The sequence below is a fragment of the Barbus barbus genome, assembly GCF_936440315.1.
Source record: "Barbus barbus genome assembly, chromosome: 19".
Classification (NCBI taxonomy): domain Eukaryota; kingdom Metazoa; phylum Chordata; class Actinopteri; order Cypriniformes; family Cyprinidae; genus Barbus; species Barbus barbus.
Window position 1 is genome coordinate 16,736,283 of NC_136747.1, and position 24,001 is coordinate 16,760,283.

Sequence of the window (24,001 nt, forward strand, 5' to 3'; positions counted from 1 at the left end):
TTATTTATAGTGAATGCCCCAATAAATTCTTATATTTACGATTTCGTTTTAATTCAAATGATGCGCGCTAAAACATCAATAAAGATCCCACAACAGAAGTGCTCTCTCTCTCTCCTTCTTACTCTTTCCCCCTACCTACCGTTAAGTAACTTGTGCATTGTTTTACTTCCTTTTGACATATCTGACCAAACTACAAACTTTCTGGTGATGTCTGTGAGAGCGAGAGATTCTCGACAAGCTCGCGCATCTGTGCCGCTGCGCGCTCAATCCACTCTGCGTGCTTTGTTTATCAGCTCGCGCACATCAGCATACAGGTGTTAATACTGAATGTTTAACATTTATATTCATTGCATACATACAGATACATCTAAAAAAAATTTAGTATAGAGTATTGTGAAAAATGTCAATATTTTTTGTCACTCATTTCAGAAAGTGAAACCCATATATTATATAGATTCATTACACATAGAGTAAAATATTTCAAGCCTTTATTTCTTGAAATTTTGATGATTATGGCTTACAGATAATGAAAACCCAAAATTCAGTGTCTGAGAAAATTAGAATATTACATATCAATAAAAAAGGATATTTTAAACAGAAATGTCAGGCTTCTGAAAAGTATGTTCATTTCTATGCACTCAATACTTGGTTGGGCCTCCTTTTGCATGAATTACTGCATCAATGCGGCGTGGCATGGAGGCAATCAGCCTGTGGCACTGCTCAGGTGTAATGGAAGCCCAGATTGCTTTGATAGCGGCCTTCAGGTCATCTGCATTGTTGGGTCTGGTGTCGCTCATCTTCCTCTTGACAATACCCCATAGATTCTCTTTGGGGTTCAGATCAGGCGAGTTTGCTGGCCAATCAAGCACAGTAACACCATGGTCATTGAACCAGCTTTTGGTAACTTTGGCAGTGTGGGCAGGTGCCAAGTCCTGCTGGAAAATGAAATCAGCATCTCCATAAAGCTTGTCAGCAGAAGGAAGCATGAAGTGCTCTCAAATTTCCTGGTAGATGGCTGCGTTGACTGTGGACTTCAGAAAAAACAGTGGACCAACACCAGCAGATGACATGGCAGCCCAAATCATCACTGACTGTGGAAACTTCACACTAGACTTCAAGCAACATGGATTCTGTGCCTCTCCACTCTTCCTCCAGACTCTGGGACCTTGATTTCCAAATGAAATGCAAAATTTGCTCTCATCTGAAAAGAGGACTCTGGGCCACTGAGCAATAGTCCAGTTCTTTTTCTCTTTAGCCCGGGTAAGATGCTTCTGATGTTGTCTCTGGTTCAGAAGTGGCTTGGTAGCCCTTTTTCTGATGACGTCTGAGCGAGGTGACTCTTGATGCACTGACTCCAGCTTCATTCCACTCTTTGTGAAACTCTCCTAAGTTTTTGAATCAGCTTTGCTTGACAGTAATCTCAAGCTTGCTGTCATCCCTGTTGCTTGTGCACCTTTTCCTACCCAAATTCTTCCTTCTAGTCAACTTTGCATTTAATATGCTTTGATACAGCACTCTGTAAACAGCCACACTTTTCAGTAATGACCCTCTGTGACTTACCCCTATTGTGGAGGACGTCAATGTTGGTCTTCTGGGCCACTGCCAAGTCAGCAGTCTTCCCCATTATTGTAGTTTCAAAGAACAAGAGATACCCGGAATTTATACGTTAGGGATGGTCATTAATTGAAACTCAAATGTAAATATTCTAATATTTTGAGATACTGATTTTTAACTTTCATGAGCTGTAAGCTCTAATCATTCAAATTAAAACAAAAAAAACTTTTGAAATGTTTTACTTTACATGTAATGAATCTAAAATATATCAAAGGTTCACTTTTTGAAATAAGTTACAAGAATGATGTACCTGTATACTTCGTAGCATTCTTAATCTCTAATAACTCCATTCTGGTGTCTGTTGTTCTGTTGCCAGTGTTTCTTTGTCTGTCTGAATATGGCACTTGTCACATGCTGTGTGGTATCGACGTTTGGTATCGAGGCATTTTAACGAGTACAGGAGCTCAGTATCAGTGCATCCCTAGTTAAAAGAAACTTTTTTAAAATAGAAATCTTTCTAACAATGTAAAACTTAACTGCCAAGTTTGATCTTTTCTTTAATGCAAAAACTAAAACGTGAATGAATTATCATCAATATTGAATAATCAAAAAGAATCACAACTTGTATCATTTTTTCCCCAGGGATTGTTTCTCACTACTTGCTTGAATTATTTTTATATGTACAAATATTACAATACACAGTAATATAGGGCAACAGTCTTAATCATCCCTCCTGAGCCCTTGGCAAGTTTACAGACCTGTGTGAGCACATTCATTACTGAATCTCTTTCTTCCTCTTTCTGTCTGTCAGGCGCTGTTATGAGTTCTTGGATCTTCTGCTGCAGGAATGGCAGACTCACTCTCTGGAGAGGTACCACCACAGCGCAGGCTAAACTAGAGCTGCCTAATGGTGTTGAAAGGCCAAAACTACTATATATATACTGCTCTTTCTCTTTCCTCTGTGTCTCAGGCATGTGGCTGTGATGGTGGACAGTATTAAGAAGGGGATCAGAGATGCAGACTCAGAGGCTCGAGTGGAGGCCAGGAAGTGAGTGCCATCCTGAAATTACTTAATGTATTTTGACATTTCATGTTGTGTTTTATGACCTTTGTTGCACTCTCTCAGGGCATACTGGGGGTTGCGGGCTCATTTCCCCGGGGAGGCAGACTCTCTGTATAACTCATTAGAATCATCCTATCAGAAGACACTTCAGTCGTGTCTAAAGAGCTCAGGCAGTGTGGCGTCCCTGCCGCAGTCGGATCGCTCGTCCTCCAGTTCGCAAGAAAGCCTTAAGTAAGTGTCTCACTCACCCTCATCTGACTATACCAGAGACCCCCAGTAAATAGTGAATTTGAAATAGCTCTGTTTTTTTCTCTTCTTTTTCACAGTCGGCCACTGTCAAAGTGGTCAGCTGCTCCAGGCAGAGGTGAGATCCGTGCGTGTGTGCATGTCTTGTGAAAATGTGTATGGGTAATTAATGCCTATGATGTTCAGTGACTTTAAAAATCTGTTTTATATGTAAAATACAATTATTGGATTGAGGAAAACATCAATATTTTGGGTCCTGATCATTTATTTTATGCTTTTCACCCAACACATCTTTAAACTTACTACATAATTTAAAACTTAATTTTAAGGTACAGATATTCCGTACATAAAAATTCTAAAGGAATTTTCAAAATGCTGTTAAGTTTGTATGTGAGAGGACAGGATGTTAATTTTAGTATGTGATAATATGTGTGGCTACGTTCACACTGACAACCGCATTTACTAACAGGTGTGAATCTCAAAATGTCCCGTTCACACAGCAGCTTACAGTTGCATTTGGAATATACTGTCCGTATAAATTTGCAAAGGGACTCAAGCCCGTATTCCTTACCAGTAACCACAGCGACAGTGACCAAAATAAAATCAAAGATGGCGACGTTCATAATAATGAAGTTCTTTCGTCAAATCTTCATTAACCGACAGCAGTTTTTAAATTTGGGTGGAGATCGCATTTGAATTGGGCACAAAACAAAAAACTGACGGGAGCGACTCCGGTGGAAAACTGACGGGATCTAAAACTTTCAGATGACGCATCTCATTTCTCCGTCACTGTAAGTTACCAAAAACGCACATGAAAACACGTAACACATGGTAGGCGCTCGTTTGTGTGACAGAACGGCTCTCTCTCGCACTGTATGACGTGACAGAAAACTAGTTGTCCAGTCCTGTTCCATTCACAGCGCGTGTGTTCCGAGAATGCGTTTGTGAATCCTGAAAATTTACAGGTGTATTCGGTTACAGAATGTGGTTGTGACTCACGCCCATAAATAACCGAATTGTGTGTGAACGTAACCGTATTAGGGACTCAGATACAGGACTGACAACCATATTCTGCTGCTGTGTGAACGTGGCCTATGTGTAAAGTATGTGCCATCTACCCATGTATGTCACATGCTCTACAGCAGGGTTGTTATTGTCAACTAAAACTGAAACTGTTTGTGTGTTTGTTATTTTAGTGCCTGCAAGTTCAAAATCATCAGGATCTCCAGGCTCTTTGCAGCGCTCCCGCAGCGATGTGGATGTCAATGCAGCCGCCGGTGCTAAAGCTAGACACAGCGGACAGGCTGGAGGGGCGGGCCGAGTCACGACAGGCCTGGCCCCTGGATCATACGCATCTCTCGGTAGGAGCCACATAAATTCGATGCACAGTTTTACCAGATTTTATTAACTCATAAATATGCAGAACTCATACATGTGAATATACAGGCTCTCCGCTCTTTTCTACCACACACAATAGGAACTGAAGTGAAGAATTGTCTTAATTCTTCAAGGTTGCGTGTGTGCGCGCGTGTGTGCGTATGCGTGGGGTGGGATTCTATTGCGAGTATGTTTGTGTCTTTTGTTCTAACTGGTTTGCTGTGCTCCTCTCTCTCTCTCTTCTTTGGCTTAAGATGATGCCTCTGATAAGGATGGTAAGATCATCTGCCGTTTGCTCATCTGTTCTTCATCTTCCCCTTTTCTTACTTGCCCTCTCCACCTTTCTATCGGCCTTCCTTTCTGCTCATGTAACTCACGCTTTCCTACTGTTCGTCTTTGAATCGTTGATCAGGATTTCGGGGTGATTTGTATATGCGCCTCTGATCTATATTGAATTTTGCTAGGTGGAAAATTGTTTGCTTTTCGTTGTAGTTTTTCAGTGCTTTGTAGGCATAATAGGGAACCTGATCCTCTCACATAGTGGGTGGAGCTCATTGTGTGTGATGTAGTGCTGTTGCCGTCTGCTGGTTGCGTGTGGTATCGCAAGAATATGATTCATCTTCAGCCTTTCAGCTTGTGGTTGTGCCAAGTTGAATTGCTTCAATAAAAATCACCCTTACTGATCTGATGCTCTCCTTATACTCTGTCCATTCTGTCCTGTCTTCTATCCTTTAACTCAATCATTAAAATGTTCCCTCAATCACAGGACTGGCCCAAGTTGGTTGTTTTGGAGGGCCAGCGATACACTCTGGAAATCTCTTATTAGTAATTTTTTGGTGTCTTTATGATTGACTTTAGGTATTACAGCATGTTTGTTTCTCTACAGGGCGACTACGAACTAAGCAGACTTTATCAACTGCATCTAGTGTGGGCAGCAGTCAGGTGGACTCGAGAGGCCGGACCAGATCAAAAATGGCATCTCAGTCACAACGTAAGTAACTACCTACACACTGTGTGTTCATACACATTCTACATATACAGCGAAGAAGCACAAATATTCAACATGAAATATTATATACTATTCCTTACACACCTCTTATGTTGTCGTTTTGCTCACACACCACACCGTAAACACACTATATTGGCATAATACCGCTCTCATGTAAATGTATTAGTCTGTAAATGTCTGTAAGTGCAAAATATATAGGATTGTACTGACTGCAAACTCCTAGAAATGATCCATACATAAATTTTATACAGAGTTATTCCTGTAATGCCTTCCTATTGTGCATTTTTACATTTATTTGAAATGGAAATCTTTTGTAACAATATAAATATTTTTACTGTCACTTTTAATCAATTTAATGTATCCTTGCAAAATAAAAGGATTAATTTATTTAGGAAAAATAAGACTCAATGCTATTTTTCTACACATGGCAAGCGTGTAGTGAAACGGTCTTCACACCATGTGCTGTAACACACATTGTCAACTGCGTGTGTGTGTGTGTGTGTACGTAAAAGATTATCAGGAGTCATCCTGCTCTAAGGATGTAACCCACAGCTCCTCCAACTGTTTCTGTGCCTCTAGGTTCCGACGATTCTGATTGCACGCCAGGTACCCTCGTCTGACATGTGGGCGAGTGTGTTTAGTTCATGCAAACGTGTGTGAGAGCGATTGTGAGCGAGCAAGCGTTTTATGTCTTGAGTGGCCTGCATGCTGTGTGGTCTTCACTTGGGTGTGACGGTATCAGTCCATTTCTGCCTGCAGGCGTGTAGAAACACAAACTCTCAGACACATCGGTTTAGCGGTGAATGTTGGGCAGCCTGGGCTGCTTGAACATAATGAGAGTATTGATGGAACTAAAGTGGCGGCAAACACAACCATGGCATTTTTCATCTTTTGTGTGCCTTCATGGTGATGTTGTGGAGTCACGTCAGTTGCGATGCTGTTGCAGGGCTTTTTGAATCTATGTGCGCATCTCATACTGATGTTTTCATTTGCAGGCTGATGGTTTTATTAATTTGTACGGTGTCAAAACAACACATTGACTGCATGTTTTTCCCCATAATGCATTTGTATTCGTTTAATATGATGTTCCTCCTCCCACCCAATGGGTCTCTTGGCCCCGCCCCGCTCCCTAATCCTCCCCCCTCATTGGCTCAGGATCACAGTCTGCTACCCCTGTTGGTGGTAAGATTTTCAACATATTTCACCTGTCACTCATTCACTTAGTCCAGTCACTCCCATCCTGTGGGCCTCCAACCTCTAGTCTTACATCTTCCCTTGTCCTGTTTCACGAGGGAAAAAAACATGGGTTTTCCCATCAGCCCCTACTTTCTTCAATGCATGGAGGGTGTTTTGCTTGGATCACTTTGGATGGTGTTTTTTTTCTCTCTCTCTCTCTTCAAACCTGTGAATAATTTGTTAAACCTCACTTTAATGCTGGGCGGTATGACGGTGTATATATTAATTGTTTAATAGATTCTGCTTCTACTATGAATCTGCTACACGATTCCTGTATATATGTGGTGCAATTTAAAAAACAACTTTGGTGTTATGTAATGTGAAGCTGTTTCGGTACTTGCATCTATCAAGGCAATAAAGTAATGTAGTTCTCAAGTGAACTTACTTTCTAAAGTAAATGTTCCTTTTATACTGAAAGCATTTAAGCCACTAAATTAGCAAAAAAAAATGATAATTGTGTTATGATTTAAAATATATTTGCTTGAATTTTCAGCAAAAATAATTATTGTTAAGCGCGTATTATTACCGTGACACAAGATTTTGAGCATATCGCCCACCCTACTTCACGTCATAGAGTGGGGAAATTTAATGATTTGGTCACTGGTGTGTCAAAGTGCAGTGTGAGCATGTTCATTTGTGTTTGTGTAGAGTTTGTAGTCATAGAAACATTTTCACTTGTTCGCTAGGGAAACCTCATTCTTCCCTTTTTGTCTCGGACACAATCAGAATCACAGCACTAGCACTTCTGTCAAACTGTCATCTGTGTCAGTGATTGTTATTGTAATGTAAATTATTACTGTCTAGATAAAGAACAAAACTGTCAGCATAGCTATGATGATTAGTTCGTTGGTGATGTTTAAGTTTGGCGTTAGTGGACAGTCTGTATTGTGTGTTATTTGTTATATGTTTAATGCTGTTTGTGTTAATGTGTGCATATAAAAGCATTTATCGGTAGGAAGTATGTACATTTTCAATGGTTTTTCAGGCTCACAAAACTTCTGTTTTTGTTTTCTGTATATTTACAGCGGGTTCTCGCTCGGGCTCCCCAGGCCGGGTTTTGACCAGCACAGCTCTGAGCACACTCAGTACAGGAGCTCAGCGTGTGAGCGCAGCTCCGGGCTCCCACCGTCGCAGCCGGATCCCACGCAGTCAAGGCTGCAGTCGAGACTCCAGCCCCACGCGCCTCTCTGTTGGTAAGCACTGGCTTCTATCTGTGGTCTTCTATCTTGATGATCTCCTCAGATATGTTTTCTCTCTGATGAATAAAATACTTTTTTTTTTAACAATGAGTGTCCATTGAGGCATAAGTTGCGAAAGTGTTGCAAGTGAGACTTCAGTAGGCCTTCACATAAACAGGCGATGATATTCTTACCAAAACTTAAATATTTTCTTTCAATCAAAGCTCCTTCAAACATCAGCCACATCTACAATGGATCAAAAGGAGGTATGTTGGTGTTTTTTTTCCCCCTTAATCTCCGCCAGTCATCCCATAATGATAATCCATCTGCCTGTCTGAGCTGGGGCTGTCATCCTAATCGAGGTTTCACGCTGGAGGTTGTGCTGTGTTGCGTGTAACATGTTGCTTTGGGAAAGCAGAACATGCTGTCACATTAATCTGCTGGGTCTTCCCTTGTCTACTGTGATGTTAAACTCCATAGCTTGGTGCTGCTCTTTGCAAAGTGAATGAATGAAGTCCATCTCATGAATGCAGATGAACGTTGAACACTGGTTAAGACACAGGATATAAAAGCAAAGATCCTGACCTTCCACCTCCCATTTATTAGCATTCACCCTGTAATTCTTAACCTTCTAATTGTTCTTCCCCTGTAACTAAATGTCTGCTTTTTCCTATCAATTCCTTTAATGTGGAATTTGTGCATGGACTCTAGAAAATAGTACAAATCCTCAGGGCTCTGTATTGGGCCCTTTTTTCCTCAAAAAGTTAACTCTATTGTAGTTTCAGTAATTAGAAAAACTTTATGCAATCGTTACAGCTTTTCTTTCTCTGTTGCTCCTACCTTGCCTATCTGTTATACCTTTCAATGTCTCTGTTCTTCTTTATCTGTTTTTTCTCTCTGCTCTTGTCTTGATATGTTTTCTTGGGGGTGGGTCAGCGAGGGGTAGTCGTATACCACGGCCTAGTGTGAGTCAGGGCTGCAGTCGTGAGGCCAGCCGAGAGAGCAGCAGAGACACCAGCCCTGTGCGCTCCTTCACGCCGCTCGGTGAGTAACCACGGCAACCATTTCATCTATCAGGACCAGCTTCAATTCAGCAGGGACCTGAAATGATTAGACAAAATCATGCCATGCTGAAAAATTATACGCGTCTTCCTTCACTTCATTTGAAACTGGAAGTCAAGCTATTGCACATTTACACATTTTGCTCTTTGCTCCGACTCAGTTTGCTTCAACATTTTTGCAGCTACCAAACAGGAATGTTGGTACAGTGATACACAGCACTGCAAACACATTCATGTTGAATTACAAATATTTTGGAGGTTGAAAATCGCACACATGGTTCAGCTTAGTCAGGAAGCAGTTTTTCTCCCGGCCTTGTTTTTTTTTTTTTTTTTGCCTCATCTTACATAGTAAACATTGCCGATGGATGCTGACATAAGCTTCATCTGAGGTCCTTAAATACAGCACACCAGAGAAAAATTATGTAAAACTACAGACAGGAAATATTAGGAATAACCCTAATAGTTATCAGTTTTCTTAATACAGATTCCTCATCGGTATCTACCCTAGTTTTTTTTTTTTTTTTTTTTTTTTTTTTTTTGTTGTTGTTGAATATCCTGTTTTGCACAGAAATGTCATTTCTGGAAGGAAGAAAAATTGTTTGTGAATGCCATTCCTTGATGACTGTATTATGTACTTAATGTGCAAAAGCCTTCTCACAAGTATTTTATTAAATGAAACATGGAGCCCTCAGTGTGCCAAAAAAGTGCAACACATTTTTTTTCTTTTTGAGAAATAATCAACATTTTCATTTCAAGTTTGTTTTGAGAGGCACAAACTTCAAAGTGGAATCAGGATAATAAAATGTAAGATCGAGAGACTCTGCTGCCAGCAATATTTTTGAGGTTAGGTAATTTAGAAGAATTAAGAACTTTTTTGAGGGGTGCCCAAGTGTGAAAATATTCCTGGTGTTGTGCAGAACACAAGCAGAACTGGACTAATACCCTTGAGCACTGATACTTGAAGTGTGTGAAATTTGTGTGTTACAGCGGGGCATGTGTGTGGTTGGTGATGGCACATTCTTACATTACTGCTAATTGGGAGTTTCTCTGGTGAGCTCTAACACTGGCCTGGTTATTTACGCGTGTGTGTGCTTGTTTGCATTCTTGTGTGTGTGTTGCAGCATCCCGGCATTATTCTCGCTCAACTGGTGCTCTTCATGCCCCAGATGCCTTCGGGGCAGCAGGTGAACTGTCACCCCAGCCTGCACAGGACTCTTTACTTTTTTTTTAAAGTCATTGTCAGTTCTTGAATTGTAGTTTTTCATCTCATTCTTCTGCTTCTTTCAGTTTAGCTTCCATCAGACCAGCATGCTTTAAGATTAGTGTTCATAACAACTGTTCCTCCCATTACATTGATAACAACCATATTCAAGTAGATTCGTGTGGAACATCTTTCACAGCCACCTATCTTTTTTTTTTCTTTCTGAATTTAACCCAAGTTTTTTTATGTGTGTGCTTGTTTTTGGATGTTTTTTTTTTTGTTGTTGTTCTATGGGCATTTGTGGTTAATTTTCACTAATGATTTCAGTGGTAATCATTTGTTTCTGGTTATCTAGTGTCAATATCCATATTATTGGTGAATTATGTTTTAATTGATTTCTCAGTATTGGTAAGATCACTGCATGCAATTTTTTGGTTTGAAATGTATTTGTGGATGTATGTGTAAAATGTGTTTTGTGTGTTGTAGGTTCTGGGTTGAGTATGTCTCAGTCCAGTCGTCTCTCATCCTCAGTTAGTGCCATGAGAGTGCTGAACACAGGATCGGACGTGGAGGAAGCCCTGGCTGATGCTCTGGTAAAAATAAATAGACACATACGGGAACTCTGCTTACTCCCTACTCACGCAAGTTTACATACCCTCTTTTATCAGACAATTACATACCCAGAATCTGATGTTTAGCAGTTTTAAAATGAGACATCATTTGTTTTATTTATGTTTATGCACCTTTCAGATCAGCAAAGGTCAGCAAGTTTTTTTTTTTAGTTTTGACAAATTATTACTTTTATTCAGCAGGGATGAATTAAATTGATCAGAAGTGGCTGTAAAGACTTATGTTGTTGCACAACATTTATATTTCAAATAATAGAAAAAATAATTAAAAAAAATGTCTCATGGTTTCCACAAAAATATTTAGCACCACAACAGTTTTAAACTAATAATAATAAATGTTTGAGCTGCAAATCAGCATATTAGAAGGAATTCTGAAGGATTATGTGTCACTGAAGTTTACATTAATGGCTGCTGAAAATTCAAATCATAAATTATATTTTAAAATATATTAAAATAGAAAACGATTATTTTAAACTGTAATATTTTTTCACATTAGCACTGTTTTTACTGCATTTGTGATCAGATAAATTCAGCTTGGTGAGAATAAGAATACTGTTAAAGAAGTACAAAAGATTAAAAAATCCCACTGATCCCATAATTTTGTGTATAAAAAGAAAAAACAACTGGTTTGGATATTCCACTTTTGACATCACTATATTTATATGGGATTGGGATTTAATATTATGTAGGGATGTCAAAAGTGTCATGCGTACCAGTTTTTTTGTTTGTTTGTTTTGTTTTTTTTAGCTATAAACATCTTGCGGATTTTGCAGGGGGTATGCAAACTTAAAAAAACTGTACTCACAAAAATAACCTAACCAGTGTATTATGTGCTAAATGTCTGTCTTTAATTCATGCTTTAACCTTTGGCTTTATCAATGCTGCCAGCTATTAGGAGATATGCGGTGCAAGGTTAGTCTGTCTGGCTTTCTGTCTGTCTCTCTGCATTAAGATGATGTTAAATTTAAATTTTCACAGTCTTTCTTTTTTTAAGTTGTCTCAGGGACTTTATCCCTAAAATGCTCATTTTGGATGTGTTATGTTTTCCTAAGCAGAAGAAACCAGCTCGGCGGCGGTATGACACCTATGGGATGTACTCGGATGATGATGCAAATAGTGATGCCTCTAGCGCGTGTTCAGAGCGTTCGTACAGCTCCCGGAATGGCAGCATTCCAACGTATATGCGGCAGACTGAGGATGTGGCAGAAGTGCTCAATCGCTGTGCCTCTGCCAATTGGTCTGAGAGAAAAGAGGGGCTGATGGGATTGCAGGCATTGTTAAAAAGCCAACGAACTCTCAGGTAACTCATTCAAACTCGAAATAAGGTGTGATTGTTTTTCATATTCCAGCTTTGGTAAATTGGCTGATTCATGTTCATTGTTAGTGTTTAGTTTACTCTTTCTATCTGTTTCAGCCGTGTTGAGCTGAAGAGGTTGTGTGAAATTTTCACGAGGATGTTTGCAGACCCACACAGCAAGGTACCTTCGTTTGCCGCTTTCAAGCTCCAGAACACACTTACACTATACACACACACATACCTCTGCAAGACATACACCAGCATGAACTCCTGCATCACACAAAACCGCTTAACTGTATCGGATTCTGCCTCACCCACAGCCCGTATTCTCGCCTCAAACACACAGATCCACACTCTCAGGCATGTGCAGTGCACACTAACTCTGGTGTTGAAGACCGTGGCTAATCGCATGGTTTGGTTTGAGTGGATTTCTGATTTCAGACAGCTCCCTCGTCTTTTTTCAACCACTATAATGCCCGACGTCCAAACTTCCTCTGGTAGCTTTCCTTCCTTTCTTGCTTGCACTCACGCATACACATGCTGGGACTGTCACAATTCCCGAAAAAAAGAACAACATCTGCAAATCTATTAGTATGAACCATTTAGTATGAACATGAGAAAATAAGAATGCTTAAAAGTTCAATATAGCCTTGTAGGATTTCCGTATAAGCGCTTATGTTTCAAGTGTCTTTTCTGTGTAAATTTAAATAATTCTTAAAAATTTTACTCATAAACTACTGGTTGAATTGACAGCCCAGTCCTACACGAACACAGACTAACCCGCATTTGAGGTGTCTCTCTTTCTCCTGGACCCTCCTTCTGGCATACTGTATCTTGTCGGGTAGGCCGTAGCTCCTCCCCATTTATCTGATTACTGGGCTCATGGCTCATGGCCCGCCCCTCTTTCTGATTTGCAGCGTGATTCCAGAGGCTTCGGCACGGCAGAATCCGGTATCAGTTCTGCCTCTTTTAAGGTACAGAAGTCATTCTCACACTCCTGTCCAACACGATCACATTCTACAGCCACCCAAGCTTTTCTTCAGGGGTAGGAGAACCCTGGATCCTTTTATGTGGATAACTAAAAGTGTGGATATTTAAATGGCAAAATATGCCTATAGATTTCATACCATACCCCCCCTTTTTTATTAGTCTATAATGGTCTTTTTTCAAAAGGGTGCCTTATTTTTAATTTCTAGTGTTTGATCTATTTCCTTAAAGGATTAGTTCACCCCAAAATGGAAATGCTGTCTTCATATGGACTTGAGTGGTTTAATCCAAGTCTTCTGAAGAGACATGATCACTGCAACCTCCTAATATATATAACGATGATAATATGATAATATATAGTAAGTGATGACGGAATTTTCATTTTGGGATGAATTAACATTTTAATATCATAACATGTTTAAATGTTAAACTTAATTTTAATGTATTTATTCATTTTTATGTTGTTCCCAAAAAGGTTTTGCAAATGGTTAGAATTTATCTTTTATATCTTATATTTTTATATCTTACGAACATTCACCAGTGTGTTTGTTTCTTTTCATGCCTTACCCTGTGGTGGAACTGTAGAGAGTAAGTGTGGTTAAATTTGTGCAAATGTTTTTTGTTTTTTTTGGACAGCTTGTTTGTTTTTATGCAATGCCAGTATCCAGAAACTGTGAGATGCTTCTCTAATAAATAGCTGGAAAGCATTTATTCAGTTTTTGGCAGTGTTTGGGACTGAGCATTAACAGTGCAATCCACTTTACTAATGTACTAATCAGTAACATAATAGGATGATGAAAGTGTGACATCTAACAGATGACAAAGATGTTTTTGATCCTGCTATTAATCTGTGGCTTTGCTCTTAACTAATCAAGAATATCTAATATCTATATTGTAAACATCAGTAGTTTGGATGTTTGATCTTTCACAATATTGGTTGTAATGTAACAATTAGCATGCAGTTTTGTTCATTTCTACATTGTATTTGTTATCAAAGGGGCAAATCTTCTGAAATACCCAAGTAGGTAAATAACTAAGTAGTGCCTTTATCAAACGAAATAAACTGCAGGCTGAATCATAGTGTGCTATTTGGACAAACTTTGATTACCAAATATTGTGAACCAATCGATTTCTGCTTACTTTCATTTTCCCCATATCTCTATTTTATATTACTTCCTGACATCACTATTTCTTTTGTACTGTTCCGATTGACATTTTTATGAAAAGTGAGGTTTCTTTACTAACTGATGCTGTTCAGTTGGAATCAGTTGGGGTCAAAGGTGGGTGATGGCATTGGCACTGCTTAGACATTTTCCTACTGAGAGACAAAAACATTGCACTATTAGCTCTAACAAGTGAACAACAAATGTCCTCTGACTGAGCGAGATGAATGCATGAATCAAAACTGATTATTTTTGTGCATTTCTTATTTTATTTTTATTGAATTAACTGCTGTTCTATATTTCTGATGTCTGTTTTGCTATTTGTACAGGTGTTCAGCATGTTTTTGGAAACACTGGTGGACTTCATTGCGGTTCATAAGGAGGATCTTCAGGACTGGCTCTTTGTGTTACTAACACAACTGCTGAAGAAAATGGGAGCAGATCTGCTCGGCTCAGTACAAGCCAAAGTACAGAAAGCCCTAGATGTCACAAGGTATGTTAAATGGAAAAACTGGAATCCATCATTTCTGCCATGCTCTGATACGAAGTGTCCACAGATTTCGGTGCTGGAGAATAGTTCATTAATTTCTTGTGTTTTTCTTCAGAGAATCTTTCCCGAATGATCTACAGTTCACTATCCTAATGAGATTCACAGTTGACCAAACACAGACACCCAACTTAAAGGTAAGTGCTTTTTTGGAGACACTTTATGTTCTCATACTGTGTGGATGAGCGACTAGGCTTGATAGTGTCGTGCAACATGCTGGTATCAGAGAATGTAAAGTAACATGGATTGCGGCTGCCAGGTCTTGGCTTAAGTGCTTATTGATTTTCTACAGGATGTCATGTTCTGGGTCAGTGTACTCAGGTCGTTGTTATCCCTCCATAAAATCTCATACAAGCCACAAGGACTTTGCCTTGCATAAGAATCTCCAACCTCTATCTCATAGTGTTTCCAGCACCTCAGCTGAATCTGAAGAGTCACTGTTTTAGTTGTTGCATTGCTAATGCATTGTCAAATTTGTGAATGAATAGTTCAATAGATGCCATTTTACAATACAAAATGCACATTCGTTTTTTATTGATAGGGTGCCAGTGTATTTTTGCATTATTTATATAGTATTATATTATTTATTCATATTTTGAATTGGAATACTTTTATATTTCCTCAATTTTTTCATTTATCATTTTTATATATATATATATGTATATATATGTATGTGTATATATATATATATATATATATATATATATATATATATATATATATATATATATATATATATATATATGTATGTATATATGTATATGTGTATGTATATGTATATATATATGTGTGTGTGTATATATGTATATATATATATGTATATATATTAATTTTTTTATTTTTTTATATAGCTTCTTTTTTTTTTTTGTAGTTTTAATGCTTTAACTTATTTAATATTTAAACTTAACTAGTTGGCAAGAGAACAATGGGGTTTTTTGTATTAATAGTTTGAATTGGCTTTTTTTTTATCTTCAGTTTGTCATTGTCATGTATTTTATTTATTAGTTTTTCTTTATGTACTTCAATTTTGTTTTATTGTTTTTTTTTTAGTTATTTCAGTGCTTCAACTTGCTCTTATTCATTTCAGTTAGATTCCAAGGCATCTTTTTAAAATTTAATTTAGGTTTTTAACCGCATTTCCCATGACCACACACACAAAGACCCAACTCCCCTCTAACCAAACCATCTCCCCTTCATCTGCCTCACATTCAGCATCTTTTTTCAGCAGTATTACTTCATATCGCATCCTGTCCAGTTTTCCCTCCTGTCCCTCTCCTTATCTGCGTGTCTGTCTGGGGCTTCCTTTCATTGATGTGCTCTCCCTCTCTCTCTGAAGCCGGGGAAAAGGCGCTGTTGCTGGTACGGGGGCAGGGCTATAGAATTGCTTCCCCTCAGAAAGCGACGGCATGTTTGCACACTGCAGGAAAATATCCAAGTGTGGAACCAAGCAGTACAGGTCAGTGAGACTCAGGGGAAGCAATTCTATAACGCGCAGCTCCCACAACTAAAATCCCTCAGTTTAGCAGCTAGCTCAACTTAAATCCCGCCAAATCCAGTTTCAAAAGTAACTGACAGTTTACCTCTTCCACAGAAACGCACAAAGATCTGCAGATTTCTACCCATAATTCACAACTTGAGAACCCTGCCCATTGCATGCATGTTTATTTTGGTAATGCTTTAGTGGCAAGTGCAGCTTTTTTCAATCTAGTCAACCTACACTACCTTTTAAAAGTTTGGAGTCAGTAAGATTAAATTGATCAAAAGTGACAGTAAAGACATGTAATGTTACAAAGATTTCTGTTTAAAATAAATGCTGTTCTTTTGAACTTTATATTCATAAAAGAACCTTAATATATCACAGTATCCATAAAAAATATTAAGCAGCATAACCGTTTTCAACATAACAATAAGATAATAAGAAATGTTTCTTGAGCATATTAGAATGATCGCGTGGCACTAAAGACTGGAGTTACAACTGTTGAAAATTCAGCATTATCATCACAAAAATAAATACATTTTAAAATCTATTCAAATTGAAAACCGCTGTTTTAAATTGGAATAATATTTTACTGTTTTTACAGTATTTTAGATTAAATGACTGGAGCCTTGGTGAGCATAAGAGACTTGAGTAGTTTTGAGTAGTGTCAAAATTTTGAGTAGTGTTGAAAATGTGTGGGGGAAAAGTGCTTTTTCTGGGCTGAGTTATTACCTTAGTCAGTCTTGACAGAAGCAGGTTGTTTTATCAAAGGCATGATGTTCGAGAGAGAGGGATGTCACTGAAAGAGAGCAGGACACAACCTGCTGGCAACACAAATACTCTTGAGAGACCAGCTTTTTTGTCTTTGAAACGATGTGCTGAGCCCAATCACACCTGTCATGCTCACTCCAACTTCCCCCTGCTGTCTTGCTTCATTTCATGGATTTAAGTATAGCTGTGAACGTGTGAGTTTGAGACTGATGGACTGCAGCGGTGATGGTGTTTTGATTCTGATTGTGGCAAAGTTTGATTGAAGGAGGGTTTGTGATTAAAATGTTTGAAGTAAAACTTCTGGAGTGAATGTTAATGTTAAATGACATATAATATGCCTTAGTTGAATTTGTTGCACCGTTGTAACACGAGGATAATGTTTCAGGTGAAGGTGGCCATTTTGAAGTACATAGAAACACTCACACTACAAATGGAGCCACAGGATTTTGTCAACTCGAGCGAAACCAGACTGGCAGTGTCACGTATTATTACGTGGACCACCGAACCCAAGAGCTCTGACGTCAGAAAGGTACAAGATGAGACATGACACAAATTATATTTCCTGTGTTTTCAGCTTTAAAATGTGTGCTCTGTTTATTTATATTTTGTTTTAGATCTCTTCTGATGGTGTTGATTGGTTTGAGGGTCTAATTATGTTCTTCATTTGTAGGCAGCACAGTCTGTGTTGATCTCGCTGTTCCAGCTGAACACACCAGAGTTCACAATGCTTCTAGCTGCACTGCCTAAAACCTTTCAGGATGGAGCCACCAAATTATTGCAGAACCACCTACGGAACACAGGCAACACAGCCCAGGTGATAAACACGTTACTAATATACCACCCAGAATTCTACATGGATCAGCCATGATAGAGGTGACACTGTCCTGTAGCCATCTCTTTAAATGATACAAATTAAGCTGTAAATAAAAGTATTAATATTATTAAATTAAGTAAATTACAATAAAATATTAAAAAGTTGCACGGAACAAATTTTTTAGCAATTTTGCCAGGCAACTTTTTTTTAGCTGTGGTGCTTGGGCACTTTCCCATCTATCTGGATAATTTAGTTCAGTCGCAGGCCCTGTGTCTCACCTGGTTGCCTGTTGAAGGCAACTTTGACTAAAGTTCCCCAACAACATTGCTCAAAAAGTTGCCCTTTGTATCATCAGCCTAAGAAATAATTTTTTTCTCGCAGGCTCCAATGGGAAGCCCGCTCACCCGTCACACTCCAAGATCACCAGCCAGTTGGTCGAGCCCTTTAACGTCCCCTACCAACACATCACAAAACACACCTTCACCAAGGTACGCCACTGAGTCACAAATTATAAACATGGACATACATTAATTTCACAAATGTTGTAATTTGAGTTTGCTCAGCATTTATCCATAACTAATGTCCTTTTGTCATTTTGTGTGTGTGCACAGTGCATTTGATTACGATACCGAGAACATGAACTCTGAGGAGATCTACAGCTCCCTGAGAGGAGTCAGTCAGGCCATCCAGAACTTTAGCGTCCGCAGCCAAGAGGACATGACGGAGCCACCACGAAAAAGAGATGGAGATGGTGGAGAAGAGGTAAGAAAGACAAGTGTTGAAAAAAATAATAAAAGCTAAATAGAAATTTAAAAGAAAACTAATAATAATGACAAAACCGCATAACAATTACTAAAACTTCAAAATGAAAACTGAATATATCAAAATAAAAGCTATTTCTAAATATATTAATTAATATCTTATTCCACACAGAATTCTACATGGATCACTCATAAAAATGCTAGAATAGTGGAATGTGGTATAAAAAAAATAATTTTTTAAAGTGAAGTGTGGTAAAATTACCATTGTCTTTTTAAATAAAAGCAAATAAATTAGTTAAATACTAAATAAATTATTACATTTTTAGTATTATAGAATAGAGTATTTTTATTTAATTTTTTTATCATTTAAATGGTAATAAAATTATGTAATATTCCTTTATGGTTTTTTTCCCATATCATATGGAACGATATTGAAAAAAACAAAATTTTTTGTAAAAATAAAAACTATTTCAAAATACTAAGAAACACTTTAAGTGTATATACCAAAATAAATACTGCAATACCAAAAATAACACTGTAATACCAAAATAACACTGCAATTTTGATATACCAACTTGTGTTTGTTAAAAAAAGAGATGAATGATATGAAACCACTCATACAGTTAAGCACTCATCATATGAAATGATTTTTGAATTTTCACTATTGAGATTGACCAATTAGAGTTAACTATTTCAGAGAGTCGTGTAATAAGGGTATAACACTGCGTTAAATTATAGCATGGATGTGTTATGTATGCGTCTCTGTGCAGGGTGGTGATCAGCCCACAGACTCTGGTCGGACTGCGCTGGATAACAAGACCTCTCTGCTAAATACTATGCCACTCCTCTCCTCGAGTCCCCGCCCAACAAGGGAATACCAGCCAGTCAGCTACTCTGACTCCTCCTTCACCTCCTCCCCTTTCAGTAAAAGCCTGAAAGATGCAGACCAAGATGCCGAGTCCCTCACTGATGGTAATGCACTTCCATAGCTATTTGTAGCTGCTTTATGAAGAGCGTACATGTAAGCACATGTGTGGGTCTGACTTCCTTTCTGCTGGTGGTGTTACAGACAGCGGTGTGGACCAGTCTGAGATGGTTGCTGAGCTCCTAAAGGAGCTGTCGAATCACAGCGAGCGGGTGGAAGAGAGGAAATCCGCGCTGTATGAGCTAATGCGGCTGATCAGAGAAACGCAACTGCATGTTTGGGATGAGCACTTCAAAACCATCCTCCTGCTGCTCCTAGAAACACTCGGGGATGGAGAGGTGCATGCTTACATACACTCACTGCTGTAAACACACTCTAATCTGAATCATGAGGACAACCAAATGCATCTTGTTTACTTGCTGATCTTTATTTTTCTCTCTCAGCATGTCATTCGGGCATTAGCACTGCGGGTGTTGAAGGAGATCCTAAACCGGCAGCCGTGGCGCTTTAAAAACTATGCGGAACTCACAATTATGAAAACCCTGGAAGCACATAAAGACCCACACAAAGAGGTCCAGGCTCCTTGACACACATATGTTAGACCGACAGCTCAGACCAAAGCACAAATCTAAACCTAAACACAAAATGTCCTTTTGCCTCTGTATCAGGTGGTACGGGCTGCAGAAGAGGCAGCGTCTATGTTGGCGACCTCAATAAGTCCTGATCAGTGTATTAAGGTGTTGTGCCCCATCATCCAGTCGGCTGATTACCCCATCAACCTAGCTGCCATCAAGATGCTCACCAAAGTCATTGACCGGCTGCCCAAAGAGGGTCTCCTTCAAATGCTCCCTGAGGTCGTCCCTGGGCTTATTCAGGTAAATACTGTATTTTATATATACACTAGGTTTGAGGTCAGTAAGATTATAATGTTACAAAAGATTTCTTTCAAATAAATACTGTTCTTTTTAAATTTCTGTACATCAAAGAATCCAGGACAACTGTTTTCAACATAGAAAATAATACTAAATGTTTCACGAGCAGCAAATCAGCGTATTGGAATGAATTCTAAATGATCATGTGACTCAAAACTGGAGTAATGATGCTGACAATTCAGCTTTGCCATCACATGAATAAATTACATTTTAAAATATAATAAAATAGAAACCAGTTATTTGTAATTGTAGTATTTCACAATATTACTGTTTGTTTTTATTTTTGATGAATTAATGCAGCCTTGGGGAGCATAAGATACTTATTTTTATTAACAGATTTTACTGACCTCAAGCTTTTTAATGCTAGTGTGTATATTGGGTAGGGAAGCAAGAACAGTTTCTAACAAACACTGGAATTGATTACAGAACAAATATTTTTTGCACTGGTTCATTTTACTGAATCAAAAAGTACGGCACAGTTAATGTGGTCCAGCACAACTTTTGTTTCCTTTTAGTGATATAGAACTAATAAGTTAGAAGAGTCCATTTTTTGTCATTTAAACACAGCTTTCAACTGTGACACAAAAAGGGATAGTTCACCCAAAATTCTGTCATCATTTATTGCTTTTCCTCTGTGGAACATAATTTTTTTTTTAGAATGACAGTGAAAGTCAGTGGTCACCAAAACTGTTTGGTTGCCAACATTCTACAGAATACCTTCTTTTGTTTTTAAAAAAGGATTTTAGGTTTTGAACGACGACATGGTGAGTAAATGACAGAATTTTCATTTCTGGGTGAACTAACTCTTTAAAATCAGTGTACTTTATCATTAAGGAATCTGACATTTTTAAGGACCTCTGAACCTTCAGTGTTATAAAGTTCCAGTTAATGACTTTCAATACTTCAGCTGAATGGTATGTCAGGACACAGATTGTCTGTTCTTGATGCTATAGAACATACTATCAAATTAGGATAGTTGACTTTTTACATAATTTAACACCCCTAAACAAAACACATAGACTTAAACTAATATTAAGCATCTTTGTAAGGTTATAAGCTCTTGGCTATGATGGTCCCTGCTTGTTTGATGATCTTTTGCTCTCGTTTGCAGGGTTATGATAACTCTGAGAGCAGTGTACGAAAGGCGTGTGTATTTTGCCTTGTGGCCATCTATGCTGTCATCGGAGAGGATTTGAAACCTCACCTCAGCCAGCTGTCTGGCAGCAAGGTGAGCGGTTTCCTCTTGCAAAATCCAACCCCTTTCCCGCCTTACTCTTATTATCTCTGTTTTATATTTCAAAACAACTATAACATGTACATTCTCTCTCTTTTCCCAGCTGAAACTGTTGAATTTGTACATAAAGCGAGCTCAGAGCGGCTCCAACGGAAGTGACCAGTCTTCAGATATGGGAGGGCAGGTCCTGTAGCCGTCCCACCACCATTCAGAACTGCAGCACTCTCTTAGTGCAGGGGGACCCTAGCTGGCTTTTTAACTCACATGCATACACAAACAAACACCTACACACGCTTGCCTACAGATACACAAAGCCGCATGCACCTACACTGCTGGACACCCTCCTCTGGCCCCACAAAACCTTCCAGTGGGATATGCGTTGAGGAGCGGCATCAGACTGAAACACTTCCTGAAAAAACTAGGATAACTGTCACTCCGTGTGCATGTCCGAGAAACCGCTATCTGTGGCACAGGTGGTGGACTGCTGATGTAGTTTTGTTGCCTTGTCAATGAGAAGATCATGTGTATGTGTGTGTGTGTGTGTGTGTCAGATGGGGAAGGCGGAACCCCAGCAGAAAGAGGGGGGTGTCGTGGGTGTCATGGAAATTGTTTCTTTTTATCAAAGAGCTTTTGAGAAACTCAGATTTTTAAGATGAAGTTCAAAACTTCTTTGTCTGAGCGACATGTCATTAACTCACTATCAATTATTATTAATGGTCATATCAGTTCATAACTGAGCGGTTGGTCCAGCTTGCTCTATTAAAAGACATACTTTGCTTGGCTTTATGCATGTCATGAATAAATCTGAACCTTTTTATCTGGTTGCGTACATGGCTTAACGGGCCACGTGTCAGTCGCCCCGCACACCCGAGATTTCTCATCGCAGCGAGGCCACATGTGATACCACACCACATAGGCAATATGTATCTATATATACCATAACAAAGGAATATTCAAGAAGATCTCGTGATGTCCTGAGGGCGTGTGGATTCTTTAAGTAGCATAGTGTCATTCTTCTCTGATGGGAAATTTGTAGAAATGTATTTACGCATCTAAATGCCGCAACTGTCTTGTCACTTCTTTCCTGTAGTGTCGGTCTTTCTCCCCTGTGAGGAAGTTCTCTTTCTTCCCGCTGCATTTCTAGAACTGTGCTAACGATGAAATTAAAATAAAGAAAATGTACAGTAATGAACTAAATGTCTCATTGTTATTTTTCTAAATGTGACCCTGGAGCACAAAACCAATCATAAGTAGCACGAGTATATTTGTAGCAATAGCAACAATACATTGTATGGGTCAAAATTATCGATTTTTCTTTTATGCCAAAAATCATTAGGAAAGAAGATTATGTAAAGAATCTTTAGTAAAGAAGATAATGATTATGTAGGATCATTAGTAAAGAAGATTGTTCCATGAGGATATTTTGTAAATTTCCAACTGCAAATATATCAAAACTTAATTTTTGATGAGTAATATGCATTGCTAAGGACTTCATTTGGACAACTTTAAAGGCGATTTTCTCAATATTAATTTTTTTTTTTTTTTTTTGCACCCTCCGATTCTAAATATTCAAATAGCTGCATCTCAGCCAAATATTGTCCTATCCTAACAAACCACACATCAATGGAAAACGTATTAATTCAGCTTTCAGATGTATAAATATCAATTTAAAAAAATTTACCCTTATAACTGGTTTTGTGGTCTAGGGTCAGAAATGCTACCTCTGTACCTTGAAAATTAGTACAACAAATGAGTTGTAATTTAAAGGATTATTTGACCCAAAATTGAAACTTTTGGCATCATTTACTCACCATCATGTCATTCCAAACCTTTCATATTTCTTCTGTGGAACATAAAATATATTTTAAATAGTATTTCAACCATCTATGTCCATAACAACATTTAATGGAATCCAAACAACATTTGACCCCCATTGATTTTCATTTAATTTAAAAAGAAAAATATTTTTTTTTTTTTTCAAAATATGCTTTTTTTTTGGTCATATGGACTGTTTAAAGGAAATAAATAAAATTTGTTTGACCAGAAATACAGTAAAAGCATTGGGAAATATTACAATTATATAGTCTTCAGTGTCAAATGACCCTTCAGAAATCATTGTATGCTGATTTGGTGCTTAAGAAACATTTATTATTATTAATGATGAAAACAAGTGTGCTGCTTAATGAAACATTTTTTCAGGATTCTTTGATGAATAGAATGTTGAAAAGAACAGAGTTTATTTTAAATATAAATTTAATGTAAATTGTAAATTACTGCCGCTTTCGATCCATGTAATGCACGGTTGCTGAATATAATTATGAAATTTATTAATAAATGATATTGCAGCGTCACGTAGCTGTCTCGGTGGATGAAGTTGACTGCAGATAAACGAGCAACAGTGTGACTCGACGCGAGACTGCTTTGCTTTCGCTGTCTGTCAGTAGTTTTTTCAGCATTGATCGCGGGTTTCGTTGATAGTAATGCAATGCTGTTCTGGCAGCTCCACACCGGGAGCTTTGAGAGGCGACAGCCCTACAGC

At 38.4% G+C, this 24,001-nt stretch overlaps 1 protein-coding gene across 16 annotated transcripts in view; it reads left to right on the forward strand.

Annotated features, from left to right (window-relative positions):
• Positions 1 to 22,652, forward strand: part of LOC306885691 (CLIP-associating protein 2) — a 49,797-nt gene extending 27,145 nt beyond the window's left edge. For 2 of the 16 annotated variants that reach the window (XM_079442392.1, XM_079442387.1), the window contains 25 exons: positions 2,366 to 2,425; positions 2,525 to 2,602; positions 2,681 to 2,848; positions 2,944 to 2,981; positions 4,060 to 4,224; positions 5,127 to 5,231; positions 7,511 to 7,678; positions 7,888 to 7,929; positions 8,600 to 8,707; positions 10,412 to 10,518; positions 11,610 to 11,854; positions 11,969 to 12,032; positions 12,769 to 12,825; positions 14,331 to 14,494; positions 14,607 to 14,685; positions 17,182 to 17,325; positions 17,467 to 17,610; positions 17,992 to 18,098; positions 18,222 to 18,372; positions 19,142 to 19,343; positions 19,441 to 19,634; positions 19,740 to 19,868; positions 19,965 to 20,171; positions 21,340 to 21,456; positions 21,566 to 22,652. In XM_079442392.1, coding sequence (XP_079298518.1) covers positions 2,366 to 2,425; positions 2,525 to 2,602; positions 2,681 to 2,848; positions 2,944 to 2,981; positions 4,060 to 4,224; positions 5,127 to 5,231; positions 7,511 to 7,678; positions 7,888 to 7,929; positions 8,600 to 8,707; positions 10,412 to 10,518; positions 11,610 to 11,854; positions 11,969 to 12,032; positions 12,769 to 12,825; positions 14,331 to 14,494; positions 14,607 to 14,685; positions 17,182 to 17,325; positions 17,467 to 17,610; positions 17,992 to 18,098; positions 18,222 to 18,372; positions 19,142 to 19,343; positions 19,441 to 19,634; positions 19,740 to 19,868; positions 19,965 to 20,171; positions 21,340 to 21,456; positions 21,566 to 21,655 — 3,133 coding nt within the window. In that variant the 3' untranslated portion in view covers positions 21,656 to 22,652. Of the gene's footprint in view, positions 1 to 2,365; positions 2,426 to 2,524; positions 2,603 to 2,680; positions 2,849 to 2,943; positions 2,982 to 4,059; positions 4,225 to 4,494; positions 4,516 to 5,126; positions 5,232 to 7,510; positions 7,679 to 7,887; positions 7,930 to 8,599; positions 8,708 to 9,845; positions 9,909 to 10,411; positions 10,519 to 11,442; positions 11,467 to 11,606; positions 11,855 to 11,968; positions 12,033 to 12,768; positions 12,826 to 14,330; positions 14,495 to 14,606; positions 14,686 to 17,181; positions 17,326 to 17,466; positions 17,611 to 17,991; positions 18,099 to 18,221; positions 18,373 to 19,141; positions 19,344 to 19,440; positions 19,635 to 19,739; positions 19,869 to 19,964; positions 20,172 to 21,339; positions 21,457 to 21,565 lie in introns of all 16 variants that reach the window. The other 14 variants (XM_079442396.1, XM_079442390.1, XM_079442395.1 and 11 more) reach the window with 12 other exon arrangements.
• Positions 22,653 to 24,001: the final 1,349 nt, after the last annotated feature.